Source organism: Bombina bombina, chromosome 5 (genome assembly GCF_027579735.1).
Source record: "Bombina bombina isolate aBomBom1 chromosome 5, aBomBom1.pri, whole genome shotgun sequence".
In the NCBI taxonomy this organism is placed as follows: Eukaryota; Metazoa; Chordata; class Amphibia; order Anura; family Bombinatoridae; genus Bombina; species Bombina bombina.
The window spans coordinates 458,129,352-458,149,710 of record NC_069503.1 but is presented as its reverse complement, the minus strand read 5'-3'; the positions used below and the strand labels follow the sequence as shown (position 1 = coordinate 458,149,710).

Genomic DNA, 20,359 nt, shown 5'->3' with positions numbered 1-20,359 from the left:
TGCTGGACGTAGTTAGTTAAATGTTAGATGATGTTGTAAGGTTTAAGTTAATTTGTATTTGGAAAATGTAAAGTGGTATTTGAGATTTCACATGGACTTTCTCTTTGCATTCTAACCCATCAATGGATCCTGACCTCTATTTGGATAAGGCTACTTGCAACTTCTGATATCCCCTTATATGTATATGTGTGTCTCCTGTGCGAGCCATTTATTCATGATGTCTATGCATTATTGTAATGTTTTATTTTCTCCTGTGAATCCAAATAATAAAAAGAATTTGAAATTATTTTTTTTATTCTGTCAGACCCTGATTTAGATTACTGACAGCCACTGCTTTCCTTGTATAAACACCTCTTATGCAATAGATTCCAATGATCCATAATACATTTTGCAACATATATCAGTATCCTTTTTATTTTAATATCTATGTATTCATCTTTGGACCTGCATTACTCATCTGTCCCTTTAGGTCTCTGTTGTACGGAAGATCAAGCGCCAAATAGAGGGGTGGTACCTTTTATGTCGCTGTACAAGGTGCAAACATAGCATATATATTGTTATTTTCTTTATATTTCTTACTCTCCAGTTCTTTTTTTATTTACTTACTTTGTACCTTGTATATTATGGAAACAGGTGATGCATTTCATATCCCACAGTCCTTTTATATGCTAAAAATGTATATATGGTAGAAAATTTAATTTATTGCACTGTTGCTTGCATATAACTGTGTTTAACTGCAAATGGTTTAGAGACCATCACCTCCAGAGCAGCAGTGCACTACAGGGAGCTAGCTGAACACCTGGTGAGCCAATCACCAGCTAGCTCCCAGTAGAGCAGAGATGATGCTGAACATATGTACATATGCTTTAAACAAAGGATACCAGGAGATCAAAGTAAATTTGTTTTAAGTGTTTTAAAATTGTATTTCATGTTCCTTTTAATTACTTTTATTGCTTAATACAAACATGCATAACACATTAACAATTGTTTAATTTTCCCACAGTTCTACACACTCAAGGACCCATAGATGGAAGTCTCTATGCTAAAGTAAGAAAGAAAAGTATGTCTGATGGGAACATTACGGTTAGTGACCCTCGTGTTCCTTTGACCAGCAGCCCAGATCACAGTGACCACACCTTATCTGTCAGCAGCGACTCTGGGCATTCCACTGCATCTGTTAGAACAGAAAGAATAGAAGAAAGGTCTGGATCAAGGATCAAGAGAGGTTTGAGCCCCCAAGAGAAAGCAGAACTAGATCAGCTGCTCAGCGGTTTTGAGGTAGACAACCCAGCAGGTTCCCTGAAGGATATGACAGATGCTCAAAACAAGTACAGTGGGACTCGTCATGTAGTCCCAGTTCAAGTTCATGTCAATGGAGACACTAAACTCAAAGACAGGGAAACTGATATATTAGATGATGAAATGCCCAATCATGATTTACATAGTGTAGATAGCATTGGTACTTTGTCATCGTCAGAGGGGCAACACTGCAACCATCTTGGAAATTTTAGTTGCCACAAAAGCAGTCAGAATTCTCTGCTTTCTGATGGCTTCAGCAGCAACACTGGAGATGATCACCACCATGCCTTAGCACCTGATCTTGGCATCAGTGTTGACCCAATATATGAAAGATCGTATAGCATCAGTGAGCCAAAGCCTGTTCAGCAACCAACAACCCAACCTCCTCCCTATATACAGAGTAACTACTCAACACAGACTTGGGTTCGTCAACAACAGATGGTCAGCTCACATCAGTACAGCTATTCTGCAGATAATGAGGGAAGGTTTGTCATACATAACACTTTAGAGACTGCTAACATTCCAGACACACCTAAAGTACTTTCAACAGCTAACAGGGACCTGAATAGCAGAGATAATGTGCAAAGGAGTTTGGGAAATATGCCAAATTCCACTCAAGAACAGAGTTCAGAGTTTTTCAGATGTGGAATAGTAACTGATACAACACAAAATGGATTAGAGGTAAAATATGAGGACATGCCATCTTCTCCAACTCTGGATATCGACCAGTCCATTGAGCAGTTAAATAAATTAATTTTGGAGTTGGACCCAACATTTGAACCCATTCCAACTCGAATGAACACAAGTGTCAAAAATGGTAGTCCTTTGAATAACTCTGCAGATGCTGGTATGCAGCGTGGTGGACTTGCGCAAAATTCTGTAGAATCAGAGAAAAGGGATTATGTGAGCAGGACTAACTCCCAAGAAGGTAGGTGCATTGTTTCCTCTTGATCGGATTTTTATTATGCTTTACTGTGCTTAGTACGTTGGGGTAAACTGTGTATTTAAAAGGAAAATCTAGTCAATATTAAACTTTCATGATTCAGATAGAGCATGCAACTTTAAGTAACTTTCTAATTTATTCCAATTATCAATTTTTCTTTGTTCTCTTGGTATCTTTATTTGAATGTAAAGCTTAGGAGTCGGACCATTTTTGGTACAGCAACTGGGTAGTGCTTGCTGATTGGTGGCTACATTTAGACACAAATCCGCAAGCGCTACCCAGGTTCTGAACCAAAAATGGGCCTGCTCCTAAGCTTACATTATTGCTTTTTTAAATAAAGATTCCAAGAGAACTAAGAAACATTGATAATAGGAGTAAATTAGAAAGTTGCTTAAAATTGCATGCTTTGTCTGAATCATGACTAGACTATTCCTTTAAGGTGCCATTTTAGTGCAAAAATGACATTTTAATTCGTTAGGACATGTAACTTTAACACTACCAATCCTGCAAGTCTATCTATTTCACCCCTGCAAAGGGCTTTAACACATAGTTAAAGTGCCACTTGAAGAACAGCAGAGTCGCTGTGCCAGTCAACAGTTGTAGTCACATGACCCAGCTGTGGGATTGCTGATTGGCTCATTTAAATTTTATTTTTGTTCGCAAGATTTTGTTGTTTTGCATTCCAGGTAAATAGCAATGGAAAAGTATCCTGAGTGTGTTTATCTTATATCATATGCTGTTACCAATTAGGAATAGAAATAAATTTAGCTACTATGTTGAGTACATTCTAAAGTATTTTGTATTATGTAAAATTAAAAATTTTATGGAAAATTCAGTTCCAGTTTTATGTCCAATTAAATTGTGCTTTGTCCTTTGCTCTGTAGAGAGGCCAAAAAATAAAATCTAACAAAAGTTTTCAAAATGCAGCAAATTGCATAAACCAGCTATTTGATGCAGGATACAGAATTTTCTTTTTCTGGCCTCTCTAGGGAGCATCAGACAAGCACAATTGTTACACAAAAGCGAGATATGAGACACACTTAAAAGGGCTGTGCTACAGGATAGTGAGCAAAGGTACTTTCCCTTTTGCAGCATTTGAAAAGGCAAAAGGCAGCAACTTCCTTTTGTGCTTTTGACAGCTCACAAAAAAGACTTCTGTCAAGTTAGATTTTGATTGGCTAGGAGAATGCCAGCAGCTAACTCTGGAGCCAATGCACAGCTAATTCATAGGATTGCTTGGTTAAATCTGTTTACTGGGCCAAAACCTCCAAAATAATGTTTACAGAATACTTCAGTCCTTAGACAAACCAAGCATTATTTTAAAAGGAAATCATTTAATGTATTCTGTACATGCAATTAGATTTGTGAACCCACCCCCCCTGTGGGTTACAGCCTACACAGTGTTCTCCACAGAAAACATTTGTCAGCCATGTGGTTTTAAAAAGTACCAGGTGGGGGCAGTGCCATACATTGCTATATTATAATATTTTCTGTTATTTATAAATGACACTTAAAGGGCAATAATAGTTGAAAAATTACATGCTCTAATTCTGCTACTATAGACCTTTAAACTATCCTATTATTAACAGCTGCATAATTTCATTTAATTATCAATTTCTGCAACAAACATTTGAAAAAATAAAAAAAATAAATAAATAATTATTAGCTCACTAAATAGATCCTGGGGCGAACACTGCTACACAAAAGGGCAAATGTTTACCAGCTAAACAAAAACAACCCACTACACACTTACACAATAACTATAAACAATACTGATACAAATAGTGATTACCATTGTTTATATGATGTCTTCTTCCTTTTTTGTGTTCCTAAGGAAGGGGAAGTTTAGGCCATTTTATGGGTGGGTAAAAGATCATAAATTAAGCACTACATTGCCAAAGATTATCATGCACAATGACTGTTTGAAAAATATATTTTTAGAAAATGTTGCATTGTTTTGCAGTCCAGGGACATATGCCTTGCAAAGTCACTGATGTTTGTCTTAACACTTTTTTAGGACCAGATTAGTATTACTAATACCAATATTTGTAATTCACCAAGAGATTCTGCAGTGTTTTACAATAAACAGACCAGATAAGGAAGGTAGGCTGGGGCAGGAGGATTTCATGACCATTTTCTATAGGAGACTTATCACTGAGTAGAATATGGCAGGGTAAGAGTTGTGTTTCGTGCAGGTTGCACCCAAACTCTTTGTGGGCTGTGGCAAAGCAGTAAACAAGGGCAAAATTAGCAATGAAAGTACATTACAAAGTGTTAGGGTTTTCTGAATTTTTTTATTTTTTAAATGCTTAATTAGACATTGAGGGGAGTTAAATTTTGAATTGAATATCCCTTCTTGCAGTACTCATTGTGACCACTATTGTCTTCTATGTATAGTTTACACTTTTGTTTTGTCATTAAAGGGACACTGTACCCAAATTTTTTCTTTTGTAATTCAGAAAGAGCATGCAATTTTAAGCAACTTTCTAATTTACCTATATTTTTCTTCATTCTCTTGCTATCATTATTTGAAAAAGAAGGCATCTTAGCTTTTTTTTTGGTTTCAGTACTCTGGACAGCACTTTTTTATTGGTGGATGAATTTATCCACCAATCAGCAAGGACAACCCAGGTTGTTCACCAAAAATGGGCCGGCATCTAAACTTACATTCTTGCATTTCAAATAAAGATACCAAGAGAATGAAGAAAATTTGATAATAGGAGTAAATTATAAAGTTGCTTAAAATTTCATGCTCAATCTGAATCACGAAAGAAAAATTTTGGGTACAGTGTCCCTTTAAGGCAGGTTACACCCTAAAACAAATATATAGTAGACTTTTGCAAGTGTCATATAAGGCTTTGAACTTGTTACTCATTCAGAAACGGGTGATTAAAATAAATAAGGTAGGAAACAAAGAATAGCTGTGTTCCCTTATCTTTGTAACTTTATAAAAGTGTGAAATGTATGTTGCTGTAATATATCATCTTTTTCCAGCTTCCTGTGGTAAACTGACTCACGGACAATGTTTACTGAATCACGTTTACTTTCATATTGTTTTATCTTTAATCATTTTTCCATCTTATGTACTGTATTGTGTAGAATGATATAATACAATATAATTGAAGATTTGAGATTTTATAAGTTACATGTAAAAGACACCGCCAACGGCTACTCGAAATTATTTGATAAAGAACTACAGTGCATTTTTTGCTTTCACTTTTATGAAGTGAGATTCCCCCGGTTTTATTTTTTCATTATAGTTTGATTATTTTCAACCATTTTTTTTTACCAATTAGTCTGAATATGCTGAACTGTCTAAACCATAAGGTACAAAGAAAAGCCTAGAATTTTTTTAATATATAATATATATCATATAAATATATGCTGTATACAAACACACGCGCACACTGACAGAAGTTTTAGAACATCTCAATTTATTGGAATATAAGCAGTTCAAATCCAGTGAATATCCAGAAATGTTACAAAGGTAGGAAGTAACCAGCCAGAGAGACACAACTGAAAAATAATGTACATTTATTTAGAAAGAAAATGCTTTTTCAGGGAACAAGTAATGCGTTAACAGCATACAGCTATTCTCTAGCAGTGGAAGTAAATTATACCTTGCAAGGTGAAGCTTACTATTCTTACAGATGTCCCAACTTTTGCTGATCACTTACAAACCATCTGTTTAAAAGCAGTGTTGGAACATACTGTGTTACTAAACCCCCTAAGAGGCAAAGAAAGGTCAGAATTGAAATGTGCACAGGTGCATTTACATTTTAAATAGAAGCATTTTTCTAAAAGCTATGCCTGTTTTTCAGGGGCATATGCACATATGTGAGTTCCCAGTGCACCAGCATTTACACCATCATCTCAGAGTCAGCAGAGTCTTCACTGACTCAATACACCCCACTGCTGGCTGAAGGCATAGTATTTTAATTCTGATACTCTAATCTAGATACTAGTCCAGTTTTGCCCTATTCTATAGGTGGACTAAAACATTTGTGTGAAATTTGGGAGCCAGACAGAATATTGAGGAACAAGCCACATATTTTCTTGGAGCCAGGGAAGCAGTTTATATATAAAAACGTATATAAAACCAGGGCCCAGGTATGTGACTTCTAGGACTTGTCAGGGCCTGTAATTCATAGTAGCAGAGTATTGGGAGTCCAATTGGCTGCATCATATTCGTTTGCATACCTGCTCTTTTGTAATGTGAGGCTTTGTAGTATCAGTAATACAATAACTGCATTAAAACTAATGTAAATGCTGTAGGAGAGAGTAACAAAGGCAGATTGCAAAAATGAAAGAGAGAGAGAGATTGAAAGCAGCAAAAACAAAACATAAAACCAGAAATAGACTGGGAGAAATAATTATTGAGAGCCTGCTGGAAGAGCCACACATTTCCATGTGTTCAGGGCAACATAAAACCATAGTATTACACAATTCCTGTTTATAACAAGATGTAACTTGATAAGGTGATTATTGTGGTGACCCCTACATAGGCAAGTCATCTATTTATCATTTGTTACATTCAGTTGTATCGTTAGCAGTGTTCTCTGCATTGTTCTAGTTGAGTCATAGGGGGAGCTCTTTCTTCCTAAATAATTTTACCGTCCTGGCTTTGGCTCTTGCAGATTTCATGCGTATTCCACTACCATGTTTAATGGTGCCTTCGAGGATCAGCAAACAATCTAGTTACTGATACAGAACTTGATTATTAATCTATATTAAAACATTAACATTGTCATTTCCTATGGTTGGTCTAAAAAAAAAAACAACCTGTTTTATGACAAACAGCAATAACTTAAAGGGAAATTGTACACTCGATTTTTCTTTGCATAAATGTTTTTGTAGATGATCCATTTATGCAGCCCATCTGTGAGTGTTTTTATATAAATGTTTAGTTTTGCTTTATTTTAAATAACATTGTGCTGATTTTCAGACTCCTAACCAAGCCCCCCAAAGTTTTAGATGTATACGGATGTATACAGACTTCAGACTGCTTCTGTTTGCATAATGGGTCTTTTCATATGCAGGGGAGGTGGGGGGGGGGTTCTGCTCTCAGCCCCTTGACTGGGTGTCCTTGCCTAACCCATCAAAAGTGCTAAATTGTTAGCTTCTAAGTACGTTTTTAAAAGGGGTTTTACTAGATTTTTAGATCAGTAGCTGTACATATTCTTCTTTATAGTAGTGTCATTTACATGCAGTTATATGAAAATTGGTGTATACTAATCATGTGCAATAAATGTATATACTATAAACACTGGCTGCCAGAAAAGAACTTGCACCACTCCTTTTATATATTGCTGACCTCTGTTGTTCCGGCTTCTTTTCCAAATGCACATTGTCTCTCTGTGAAGAAATATCACGGAGCTGAAGACCCCTATCACCAGACGCAGGCAGTGGAAGCTGTGCCTCTTGTATACATGTGTGCAGCCCAGACAATGCTCAGATCGCACCACTCGCGATCCTGAGCTGCAGCTGCACCCACTGTTTGTGTTTTAGAAGTGGTTTCCTATCAGGACTGTAGATCCCAGAACCCAGAGCTGTTGAAGCTAATGGGGCCAGCAGAGAGTTGGCAGACCCCTACCTTCTGCAGTAATTGACGAATTCTTTAGTGGGATGCTAGAATTTATAGTTTTCAGCTGTGCCACCTAGTAAGGATCCAGTCGCACCTAATATTTGCCATCAGTACTAAGTAGGGTGTACATATTGGTGTCTTGGGGGCTCCAGAGCCGTACACCAGAGTTTGATTTTAAGGTGCCAGTTATGTCCTGTCGCCTGGGTTTGTCTATCAGTATCTGTGCATATTTTTCTTTATAGTAGTGTCTATTACATGCAGTTATATGAAAATTTGTATATACCGTCGTTTTAACACTTGACTGACTGGAACACTGAAACAGCAACACCCTGAAGCTTGATTATCCAGAACACACAAGACAATCACAGAAATAAAGGGCCAGTAAACCTACAAAATAATGTTATATAATTCTGCATTATGTGCAGAATTATATAACATTAGCTTAACTACAACTTTATAGAGCAAAGGATTTCAGAGATTTTATTTCAAAATTGAATTTTTCTGAATACCACTCCTGGCTCTACTGAGCGGGTCTTTCTTTTCCTAAGCGCATCGTGGGCATGCTGTCCAGTCACAGCTGGCCCGATCGCACCAATAAAATGAATGTAGTTGGCTCCCGCTCTGGTCTGGTAGCAGGAGCGAGCTACATTCATTTTAATAGCGCAATCGGGCCGGCTGTGACTAGACAGCGTGTTCACAATGCGCATAGGAAAAGAAAGACCCGCTCAGTAGAGCCAGGAGTGGCGTTTAGGAAAATCCAATTTTGAAATAAGATCTCTGAAATCCTTTGATCTATAAAGTTGGCGCTAAGCTAATGTTCTATAATTCTGCACTATGTGCAGAATTATATAACTTTATTTTGTAGGTTTACTGGCCCTTTAAATCATCTAATTTGCAGCAGTGATTAAACTCCTTGATTGCCCAGTAGACCTGCATCAGTGATTTGTTATTCTGAGTCATACAAGCATAATGCACTATTTCTTTCATGTAATTAACAAGAGTCCATGAGCTAGTGACGTATGGGATATACATTCCTACCAGGAGGGGCAAAGTTTCCCAAACCTTAAAATGCCCATAAATACACCCCTCACCACACCCACAAATCAGTTTTACAAACTTTGCCTCCAAGGGAGGTGGTGAAGTAAGTTTGTGCTAGATTCTACGTTGATATGCGCTCCGCAGCAAGTTGGAGCCCGGTTTTCCTCTCAGCGTGCAGTGAATGTCAGAGGGATGTGAGGAGAGTATTGCCTATTGAATGCAGTGATCTCCTTCTACGGGATCTATTTCATAAGGTTCTCTGTTATCGGTCGTAGAGATTCATCTCTTACCTCCCTTTTCAGATCGACGATATACTCTTATATTTACCATTTCCTCTACTGATTCTCGTTTCAGTACTGGTTTGGCTTTCTACAAACATGTAGATGAGTGTCCTGGGGTAAGTAAGTCTTATTTTCTGTGACACTCTAAGCTATGGTTGGGCACTTTATTTATAAAGTTCTAAATATATGTATTCAAACATTTATTTGCCTTGACTCAGAATGTTCAACTTTCCTTATTTTCAGACAGTCAGTTTCATATTTGGGATTATGCATTGAATTATCATATTTTTCTTACCTCAAAAATTTGACTTTTTTCCCTGTGGGCTGTTAGGCTCGCGGGGGCTGAAAAATGCTTCATTTTATTGCGTCATTCTTGGCGCGGACTTTTTTGGCGCAAAAATTCTTTTCCGTTTCCGGCGTCATACGTGTCGCCGGAAGTTGCGTCATTTTTTGACGTTATTTTGCGCCAAAAATGTCGGCGTTCCGGATGTGGCGTCATTTTTGGCGCCAAAAGCATTTAGGCGCCAAATAATGTGGGCGTCTTATTTGGCGCTAAAAAATATGGGCGTCGCTTTTGTCTCCACATTATTTCAGTCTCATTTTTCATTTGCTTCTGGTTGCTAGAAGCTTGATATTTGGCATTCTTTCCCATTCCTGAAACTGTCTTATAAGGAATTTGATCTATTTTGCTTTATATGTTGTTTTTTCTCTTACATATTGCAAGATGTCTCACGTTGCATCTGAGCCAGAAGATACTACAGGAAAATCACTGCCTGCTGGATCTACCAAAGCTAAGTGTATCTGCTGTAAACTTTTGGTAGCTATTCCTCCAGCTGTTGTTTGTAATAATTGTCATGACAAACTTGTTAAAGCAGATAATATTTCCTTTAGTAATGTACCATTGCCTGTTGCAGTTCCCTCAACATCTAAGGTGCAGAATGTTCCTGATAACATAAGAGATTTTGTTTCTGAATCCATAAAGAAGGCTTTGTCTGTTATTTCTCCTTCTAGTAAACGTAAAAAGTCTTTTAAATCTTCTCTCTCTACAGATGAATTTTTAAATGAACACCATCATTCTGATTCTTTGGACTCTTCTGGTTCAGAGGATTCTATCTCAGAGATTGATGCTGATAAATCTTCATATTTATTTAAGATGGAATTTATTCGCTCTTTACTTAAAGAAGTACTAATTGCTTTAGAAATAGAGGATTCTAGTCCTCTTGATACTAATTCTATACGTTTGGATAAGGTTTTTAAAGCTCCTGCGGTTATTCCAGAAGTTTTTCCTGTTCCTAATGCTATTTCTGCAGTAATTTCCAAAGAATGGGATAAATTGGGTAATTCATTTACTCCTTCTAAACGTTTTAAGCAATTATATCCTGTTCCGCCTGACAGGTTAGAATTTTGGGACAAAATCCCTAAAGTTGATGGGGCTATTTCTACCCTTGCTAAACGTACTACCATTCCTACGTCAGATGGTACTTCGTTTAAGGATCCTTTAGATAGAAAAATTGAATCTTTTCTAAGAAAAGCTTATCTGTGTTCAGGTAATCTTCTTAGACCTGCTATATCATTGGCTGATGTTGCTGCAGCTTCAACTTTTTGGTTGGAAACTCTAGCGCAACAAGTAACAAATCGTGATTCTCATGATATTATTATTCTTCTCCAGCATGCTAATAATTTTATCTGTGATGCCATTTTTTATTATTAGAGTTGATGTTAGGTTTATGTCTCTGGCTATCTTAGCCAGAAGAGCTTTATGGCTTAAGACTTGGAATGCTGATATGGCTTCTAAATCAACTCTACTTTCCATTTCTTTCCAGGGAAACAAATTATTTGGTTCTCAGTTGGATTCTATTATTTCAACTGTTACTGGTGGGAAAGGAACTTTTTTACCACAGGATAAAAAATCTAAAGGTAAAAACAGGGCTAACAATCGTTTTCGTTCCTTTCGTTTCAACAAAGAACAAAAGCCTGATCCTTCGTCCTCAGGAGCAGTTTCAGTTTGGAAACCATCTCCAATTTGGAATAAATCCAAGCCTGCTAGAAAGGCAAAGCCTGCTTCTAAGTTCACATGAAGGTACGGCCCTCATTCCAGTTCAGCTGGTAGGGGGCAGGTTACGTTTTTTCAAAGAAATTTGGATCAATTCTGTTCACAATCTTTGGATTCAGAACATTGTTTCAGAAGGGTACAGAATTGGTTTCAAGATGAGACCTCCTGCAAAGAGATTTTTTCTTTCCCGTGTCCCAGTAAATCCAGTGAAAGCTCAAGCATTTCTGAATTGTGTTTCAGATCTAGAGTTGGCTGGAGTAATTATGCCAGTTCCAGTTCCGGAACAGGGGATGGGGTTTTATTCAAATCTCTTCATTGTACCAAAGAAGGAGAATTCCTTCAGACCAGTTCTGGATCTAAAATTATTGAATCGTTATGTAAGGATACCAACGTTCAAGATGGTAACTGTAAGGACTATATTGCCTTTTGTTCAGCAAGGGAATTATATGTCCACAATAGATTTACAGGATGCATATCTGCATATTCCGATTCATCCAGATCATTATCAGTTCCTGAGATTCTCTTTTCTAGACAAGCATTACCAATTTGTGGCTCTACCGTTTGGCCTTGCTACAGCTCCAAGAATTTTCACAAAAATTCTCGGTGCCCTTCTGTCTGTAATCAGAGAACAGGGTATTGTGGTATTTCCTTATTTGGACGATATCTTGGTACTTGCTCAGTCTTTACATTTAGCAGAGTCTCATACGAATCGACTTGTGTTGTTTCTTCAAGATCATGGTTGGAGGATCAATTTACCAAAAAGTTCTTTGATTCCTCAAACAAGGGTAACCTTTCTGGGTTTCCAGATAGATTCAGTGTCCATGACTCTGTCTTTAACAGACAAGAGACGTCTAAAATTGATTACAGCTTGTCGAAACCTTCAGTCTCAATCATTCCCTTCGGTAGCCTTATGCATGGAAATTCTAGGTCTTATGACTGCTGCATCGGACGCGATCCCCTTTGCTCGTTTTCACATGCGACCTCTTCAGCTCTGTATGCTGAACCAATGGTGCAGGGATTACACGAAGATATATCAATTAATATCTTTAAAACCGATTGTTCGACACTCTCTAACGTGGTGGACAGATCACCATCGTTTAATTCAGGGGGCTTCTTTTGTTCTTCCGACCTGGACTGTAATTTCAACAGATGCAAGTCTCACAGGTTGGGGAGCTGTGTGGGGATCTCTGACGGCACAAGGAGTTTGGGAATCTCAGGAGGTGAGATTACCGATCAATATTTTGGAACTCCGTGCAATTTTCAGAGCTCTTCAGTTTTGGCCTCTTCTGAAGAGAGAATCGTTCATTTGTTTTCAGACAGACAGTGTCACAACTGTGGCATACATCAATCATCAAGGAGGGACTCACAGTCCTCTGGCTATGAAAGAAGTATCTCGAATTTTGGTTTGGGCGGAATCCAGCTCCTGTCTAATCTCTGCGGTTCATATCCCAGGTGTAGACAATTGGGAAGCGGATTATCTCAGTCGCCAAACGTTGCATCCGGGCGAATGGTCCCTTCACCCAGAGGTATTTCTTCAGATTGTTCAAATGTGGGGGCTCCCAGAGATAGATCTGATGGCCTCTCATCTAAACAAGAAACTTCCCAGGTATCTGTCCAGATCCCGGGATCCTCAGGCGGAGGCAGTGGATGCATTATCACTTCCTTGGAAGTATCATCCTGCCTATATCTTTCCGCCTCTAGTTCTTCTTCCAAGAGTAATCTCCAAGATTCTGAGGGAATGCTCGTTTGTTCTGCTAATAGCTCCGGCATGGCCTCACAGGTTTTGGTATGCAGATCTTGTCCGGATGGCATCTTGCCAACCATGGACTCTTCCGTTAAGACCAGACCTTCTGTCGCAAGGTCCTTTTTTCCATCCGGATCTGAAATCCTTAAATTTAAAGGTATAGAGATTGAACGCTTGATTCTTGGTCAAAGAGGTTTCTCTGACTCCGTGATTAATACTATGTTACAGGCTCGTAAATCTGTATCTCGAGAGATATATTATAGAGTCTGGAAGACTTATATTTCTTGGTGTCTTTCTCATCATTTTTCTTGGCATTCTTTTAGAATACCGAGAATTTTACAGTTTCTTCAGGATGGTTTAGATAAGGGTTTGTCCGCAAGTTCTTTGAAAGGACAAATCTCCGCTCTTTCTGTTCTTTTTCACAGAAAGATTGCTATTCTTCCTGATATTCATTGTTTTGTACAAGCTTTGGTTCGTATAAAACCTGTCATTAAGTCAATTTCTCCTCCTTGGAGTTTGAATTTGGTTCTGGGAGCTCTTCAAGCTCCTCCGTTTGAACCTATGCATTCATTGGACATTAAATTACTTTCTTGGAAAGTTTTGTTCCTTTTGGCCATCTCTTCTGCTAGAAGAGTTTCTGAATTATCTGCTCTTTCTTGTGAGTCTCCTTTTCTGATTTTTCATCAGGATAAGGCGGTGTTGCGAACTTCTTTTGAATTTTTACCTAAGGTTGTGAATTCCAACAACATTAGTAGAGAAATTGTGGTTCCTTCATTATGTCCTAATCCTAAGAATTCTAAGGAGAAATCGTTGCATTCTTTGGATGTTGTTAGAGCTTTGAAATATTATGTTGAAGCTACGAAATCTTTCCGTAAGACTTCTAGTCTATTTGTTATCTTTTCCGGTTCTAGAAAAGGCCAGAAAGCTTCTGCCATTTCTTTGGCATCTTGGTTGAAATCTTTAATTCATCTTGCCTATGTTGAGTCGGGTAAAATTCCGCCTCAGAGAATTACAGCTCATTCTACTAGGTCAGTATCTACTTCCTGGGCGTTTAGGAATGAAGCTTCGGTTGACCAGATCTGCAAAGCAGCAACTTGGTCCTCTTTGCATACTTTTACTAAATTCTACCATTTTGATGTATTTTCTTCTTCTGAAGCAGTTTTTGGTAGAAAAGTTCTTCAGGCAGCGATTTCAGTTTGAATCTTCTGCTTATGTTTTTCGTTAAACTTTATTTTGGGTGTGGATTATTTTCAGCAGGAATTGGCTGTCTTTATTTTATCCCTCCCTCTCTAGTGACTCTTGTGTGGAAAGATCCACATCTTGGGTAGTCATTATCCCATACGTCACTAGCTCATGGACTCTTGTTAATTACATGAAAGAAAACATAATTTATGTAAGAACTTACCTGATAAATTCATTTCTTTCATATTAACAAGAGTCCATGAGGCCCTCCCTTTTTTGTGGTGGTTATGATTTTTTTGTATAAAGCACAATTATTCCAATTCCTTATTTTATATGCTTCGCACTTTTTTTCTTATCACCCCACTTCTTGGCTATTCGTTAAACTGATTTGTGGGTGTGGTGAGGGGTGTATTTATGGGCATTTTAAGGTTTGGGAAACTTTGCCCCTCCTGGTAGGAATGTATATCCCATACGTCACTAGCTCATGGACTCTTGTTAATATGAAAGAAATGAATTTATCAGGTAAGTTCTTACATAAATTATGTTTTATATTAAAGGGACGGTCAACACCAAAATTGTTATTGTTTAAAAAGATAGATAACGCCTTTATTGCCCATCACCCAACTTTGCACTACCAACATTGTTAAATTAATATACTTTATAACATTTAAACCTCTTAATTTCTGCCTGTTTCTAAGCCATTATAGACAGCCTCTTATCACATGCTTTTTTATTAGCTTTTCACAACAGGAGACTACTAGTTCATGTAGGCCATATAGATAAGATTGTTCTTATGCCTGTGGGTTGCTGTAAAAAAAAAGGCTTAGATACAAGGTAATTTCAGAGGTTAAAAGTATGTTAATATACCTATGCTGGTTATGCAAAAGGGATGATCTATCTTTTTAAACAATAAACATTTTGGAGTTGACTGTCCCTTTAACATTGAACATGAGGAGTGGAAGAGAAAAAGGGCTCTCTGTTTAGAGATACAGTAGTCAGGTGGAAGTGAAGCGTTGCTGTGCTAGCAGTGCACACCGGGAAAGGGAGAGGTGTGGCTGTGAACCATGCTCTCCTTCTCATCCAAACATCAAGCCCAGAACACTTTACTAGGTACCAGGGTCCTTCTTTTTTTTTTTTTTTTTTTTTTTTTTTTAAAAAGGTTTCTTGATTCATGTGGTTTGACAAGTTCTGCTTTAAATATCTATATAATCTTATTCATACGTCTCTATATAAAATAATTATTTAGCTTCTGAATAATTCCTTCATTGCCTGGCTGGCTCCTAAATTATTTTGAAAAATGTGTCAGCCTGTGTGATAACTGGAAGACTAACTTTATGGCATCATATTTAGATGGGAGTCATTTTATTATTCACTGAAAACTGATATTTGAAAAATATAAACTCTTTGTTCACACCCCCTAAAAATACAGGGTTTTTTTTTACTTGTCTTTGTTGCTTGATTTACACAATTAAATATCAGCTATGTAGATCTTTGACAGCAGATTTATCTGTGCATCTATTTCATTTCTCTAAATGCAGTTGCAGCTGACACACTGCACTGAAAGGAATATACGTGAGGCTGGCTTTTTTTGTCTGCTAAACTCATTCACTTTCGTAATTGAAAATCTCTGTTCATTCCCCTAATGGAACATTTTTCTTTTCTCAAGAGTATCCTTAAAGCATTGGAACACAGGTTCAAAGTAAAAGGGGGGGAAGGGGATAATCCGTTTTTTTCCCCATATTTCTGAACTCTAGGGCTTTTTTTTCACATTCAGAAGTATATTTTGTTTACTGTCCTATATAAGTATAATTTTTACAATATATTCTAGTTTCACAACTATTTCAGCTATTGTGGTACCTGTTTAAAAGAGCCATAGTTACACAATCAGGTTGTCTAATTGCATATTCCACTTCTATACATGAGCCTTGGCAAATACTTTTAAAATGAGGCTTCTTTTGTACTTGTTCATCATAATGAAAAGAACCTGTAATAAAGCAATCTTTATGCAAGTCTGTATAAATAAGTGATTTATTTCACTGATATATATATATATATATATATATATATATATACACACACACACATACAGGGGGCCCTCGGTTTACAATGGTTCAATTTGCACCATTCAGAATAACAACCTTTTTTTTCCAGTCATGTGACTGCTATTGAAAAGCATTGAGAAGCCGTGCATTAATTAAAATAGCCGGTAGGTGGAGCTGTCTGCTTGTGTTGCAGCAAAGATATGAATGCCAAGCAAGCTGAAATGAATAAGTTCAACCAGACCTGAGCTATCGAGCAGCTTGCAAAGGAACAAGATCTTCCTGTCTATAAATCAGTCCACATTGGAATGCATAGAAAGAACTGTTTGCAGAAAAATGCAAGTAAAGTCTGTGTTGTGTGATTATTTTATTAGGTTTATAATGCTGTTTAGCAAATATGTTTGTTCATTTAACTTAGTTTAATTATATATTCTGTGTTGTGTGATTATTTTATTAGGTTTATAATGCTGTTTAGCATTTACAGTCTTCTTTTCAAAGCTTTAAAAATAATGTATTAGGTGGTATGCCAATTTTGAGAGGGGACTGGAACCTAACTCCCTCACTTCCTATTGACTTACATTATAAACTGGGTTTCAATTTACAACAGTTTCGATTTACAACCATTCCTTCTGGAACCTAACCCTGGCGTAAACTGAGGGCTACCTGTATGTATGTGTGTGTGTGTGTGTGTGTATATATATATATATATATATATATATATATTAAGGCCGGGGTGCTCTCAGACATATGTAGAAGAATAATCAAAAAGAGGCACTCGTCGTGATACAAAGAGGTGTATTTATTAAAGAGTGAACGTTTTCGGGGTATAAACCCCGTCCTCAGACTCCTGCAATAACAAACAGTGTACTATATATATATATATATATATATATATATATATATATACAGGGTTCGACAAATCTGTTAAAATTACATTTTGGAGCCAGTAAGAGTATTTAGGAGCCAGACAATGGAGAATAACTAATAAAGATAAGAGCCAGGGGTAAAATTTTAGGCTCCTGGGTTTGTCGAGCCCTGATATATATTTGTTTATTATAATGCAGCTGTATACAAGAAGGTACAGTGATTTTGGTGAAATGCATAAACATGATTAAACCTATTGGAGTCATTACTCCCATGCAAGTTTATAATCCTAGTTGTGGTTGGGGTCATAAAAACCAGAAGGGGATGTACTTTTTCCCTGTGTTTTTGTTAATAGAGTATACAAATAGTTGTAAATTTGACAATCTCTGCACAGTCCCTGGAAAAACTGCCTGAGGATCCTGGGCTCGAGAATTGAAATGGTTGTCGCACAATAGAGTTCTAGGCCGCTGGCCATGGGTGACCTTCCCCCATGATTAAAATGACTAAATATATTTTATGCACCTCCCTTTAATTAATTTTAGAACTTAGGTTCTATTGCAGGTATCTGAACGAGAGTTGCTGCACATGTGCAAACACGTCAGCACTCAACTGAAATCTACCTGGATTTCAACATGGCTGCACCCATGACTAGAGGGAGACGGGGGAATAGCCTCAATAATATGCTTATAAAAAGTGTTTAATGTTCCTTTAAAATTTTTAACTTTCTTCCTGACAAAGAGAGAGTGGTGATTCTCTGTCTAACATTAAGCGACTAATGGGCAGGAATATGAAACAGTGCTCCTTAAGTATAAACAAATATGTTAAATCAAAGTAAACATAAAAAGAAACCGATTGTGTTAAAAAAATAAAACCTCTGCCAGCAAATTACTTGTTTTCTTGCTAAATGAGCACTTAGACATTCTCAGTGAAGCCACTGCATGCAGTTAGATAAGTTCTACTGTCACATGATTTTTGCAGAAAAACTCCTCTACTGGGCATGGCCAATAAATTGATTACAGCTAGAACAGATGTCTACTAGCAACATGTCAAAGGAAAAGCAGCCCCCTTGCTTTCCTTTAGAAGCCACAGCCTCCTAGGGTTAAAATAGCTGGTTGTGCTTACTGAACCCCCCAACAATAATTTAGCATTTCAATAATTAGCTATTAAGTTTTGTGTAGTGAAAGAGAAAACATAATGTCAGCTCTTCCTGAAGGTGCAGCCCATTTCAATAGGCATGCCCTTCAGTACAATCGGTCATGGTTATAATTGGACAGTGTACTGTAAAATTGGTTTCCCCTTAAAGGGACACTAAACCCAATTTTTTTCTTTCATGATTCAGATAGAGCATGCAATTTTAAGCAACTTTCTAATTTATTCCTATTATTAATTTTTCTTCATTCTCTTGCTATCTTTATTTGAAAAACTGGAATGTAAGGTTATTAACCAGCCCATTTTTGGTTCAGAACCTGGGTAACGCTTGATGATTGGTTTGCTAAATTTAGCCACCAATCAGCAGGGGCTACACAGGTTCTGAACCAAAAATGGGCTGGCTCATAACCTCACATGTCTGCTTTTTCAAATAAAGATAGCAAGAGAACGAATACAAATTTATAATAGGTGCAAATTAGAAAGTTGCTTTAAATTGCTTGCTCTATCCGAATCATGAAAGAAAAAAAAAAATTGGTTTAGTATCCCTTTAACCCCTTAATGACAAATGACGTACCAGGTACGTCATGCAAAAACTAACAGTTAATGACAATAGACGTACAATAGACGTACCTAGTACGTCGGTTGTCTAACAGAGTGCTGGAAGCGATCGCAATCGCTTCCAGCAGCTCTCAGGGTATTGCAGTGATGCCTCGATATGGAGGCATCCTGCAATACCTTTTTACAAGCCTCCGATGCAGAGAGGGCCACCCGGCAACCGGTTCCTGTAAGTGCAATGTGCATGCCGGGCGCGTGCGCATTAGCCACTGACCCCAATGAGATCATCAGAGGGAGAGGGGGAAAAAGTTAAATACATTTAAATATAAAAGGATCTGGGAGGGGGAGGGGTGGGGGTATTGAAGGGGGGCTGCTACACTACAGAAAAACAATACAGGTCAAAAGAAAATACAGTTTCTCCAACATAGGTGTGTCCGGTCCACGGCGTCATCCTTACTTGTGGGATATTCTCTTCCCCAACAGGAAATGGCAAAGAGCCCAGCAAAGCTGGTCACATGATCCCTCCTAGGCTCCGCCTACCCCAGTCATTCTCTTTGCCGTTGTACAGGCAACATCTCCACGGAGATGGCTTAGAGTTTTTTAGTGTTTAACTGTAGTTTTTATTATTCAATCAAGAGTTTGTTATTTTGAAATAGTGCTGGTATGTACTATTTACTCAGAAACAGAAAAGAGATGAAGATTTCTGTTTGTATGAGGAAAATGATTTTAGCAACCGTCACTAAAATCCATGGCTGTTCCACACAGGACTGTTGAGAGCAATTAACTTCAGTTGGGGGAACAGTGAGCAGTCTCTTGCTGCTTGAGGTATGACACATTCTAACAAGACGATGTAATGCTGGAAGCTGTCATTTTCCCTATGGGATCCGGTAAGCCATGTTTATTACGATCGTAAATAAGGGCTTCAAAAAGGGCTTATTAAGACTGTAGACTTTTTCTGGGCTAAATCGATTGATTATTAACACATATTTAGCCTTGAGGAATCATTTTATCTGGGTATTTTGATATAATAATATCGGCAGGCACTGTTTTAGACACCTTATTCTTTAGGGGCTTTCCCAAAGCATAGGCAGAGCCTCATTTTCGCGCCGGTGTTGCGCACTTGTTTTTGAGAGGCATGGCATGCAGTCGCATGTGAGAGGAGCTCTGATACTTAGAAAAGACTTTCTGAAGGCGTCATTTGGTATCGTATTCCCCTTGGGGCTTGGTTGGGTCTCAGCAAAGCAGATACCAGGGACTGTAAAGGGGTTAAAGTTCAAAACGGCTCCGGTTCCGTTATTTTAAGGGTTAAAGCTTCCAAATTTGGTGTGCAATACTTTTAAGGCTTTAAGACACTGTGGTGAAAATTTGGTAAATTTTGAACAATTCCTTCATGTTTTTTCGCAATTGCAGTAATAAAGTGTGTTCAGTTTAAAATTTAAAGTGACAGTAACGGTTTTATTTTAAAACTTTTTTTGTACTTTGTTATCAAGTTTATGCCTGTTTAACATGTCTGAACTACCAGATAGACTGTGTTCTGAATGTGGGGAAGCCAGAATTCCTATTCATTTAAATAAATGTGATTTATGTGACAATGACAATGATGCCCAAGATGATTCCTCAAGTGAGGG

At 37.6% G+C, this 20,359-nt stretch overlaps 1 protein-coding gene across 1 annotated transcript in view; it reads left to right on the top strand.

The window, feature by feature from the left end:
* Positions 1 to 20,359, top strand: part of TNS3 (tensin 3) — a 588,043-nt gene that overhangs the window by 453,683 nt on the left and 114,001 nt on the right. The window contains exon 18 of the mRNA XM_053714333.1: positions 1,004 to 2,227. Within this exon, the coding sequence (XP_053570308.1) occupies positions 1,004 to 2,227 (1,224 nt within the window). The remainder of the gene's footprint in view (positions 1 to 1,003; positions 2,228 to 20,359) is intronic.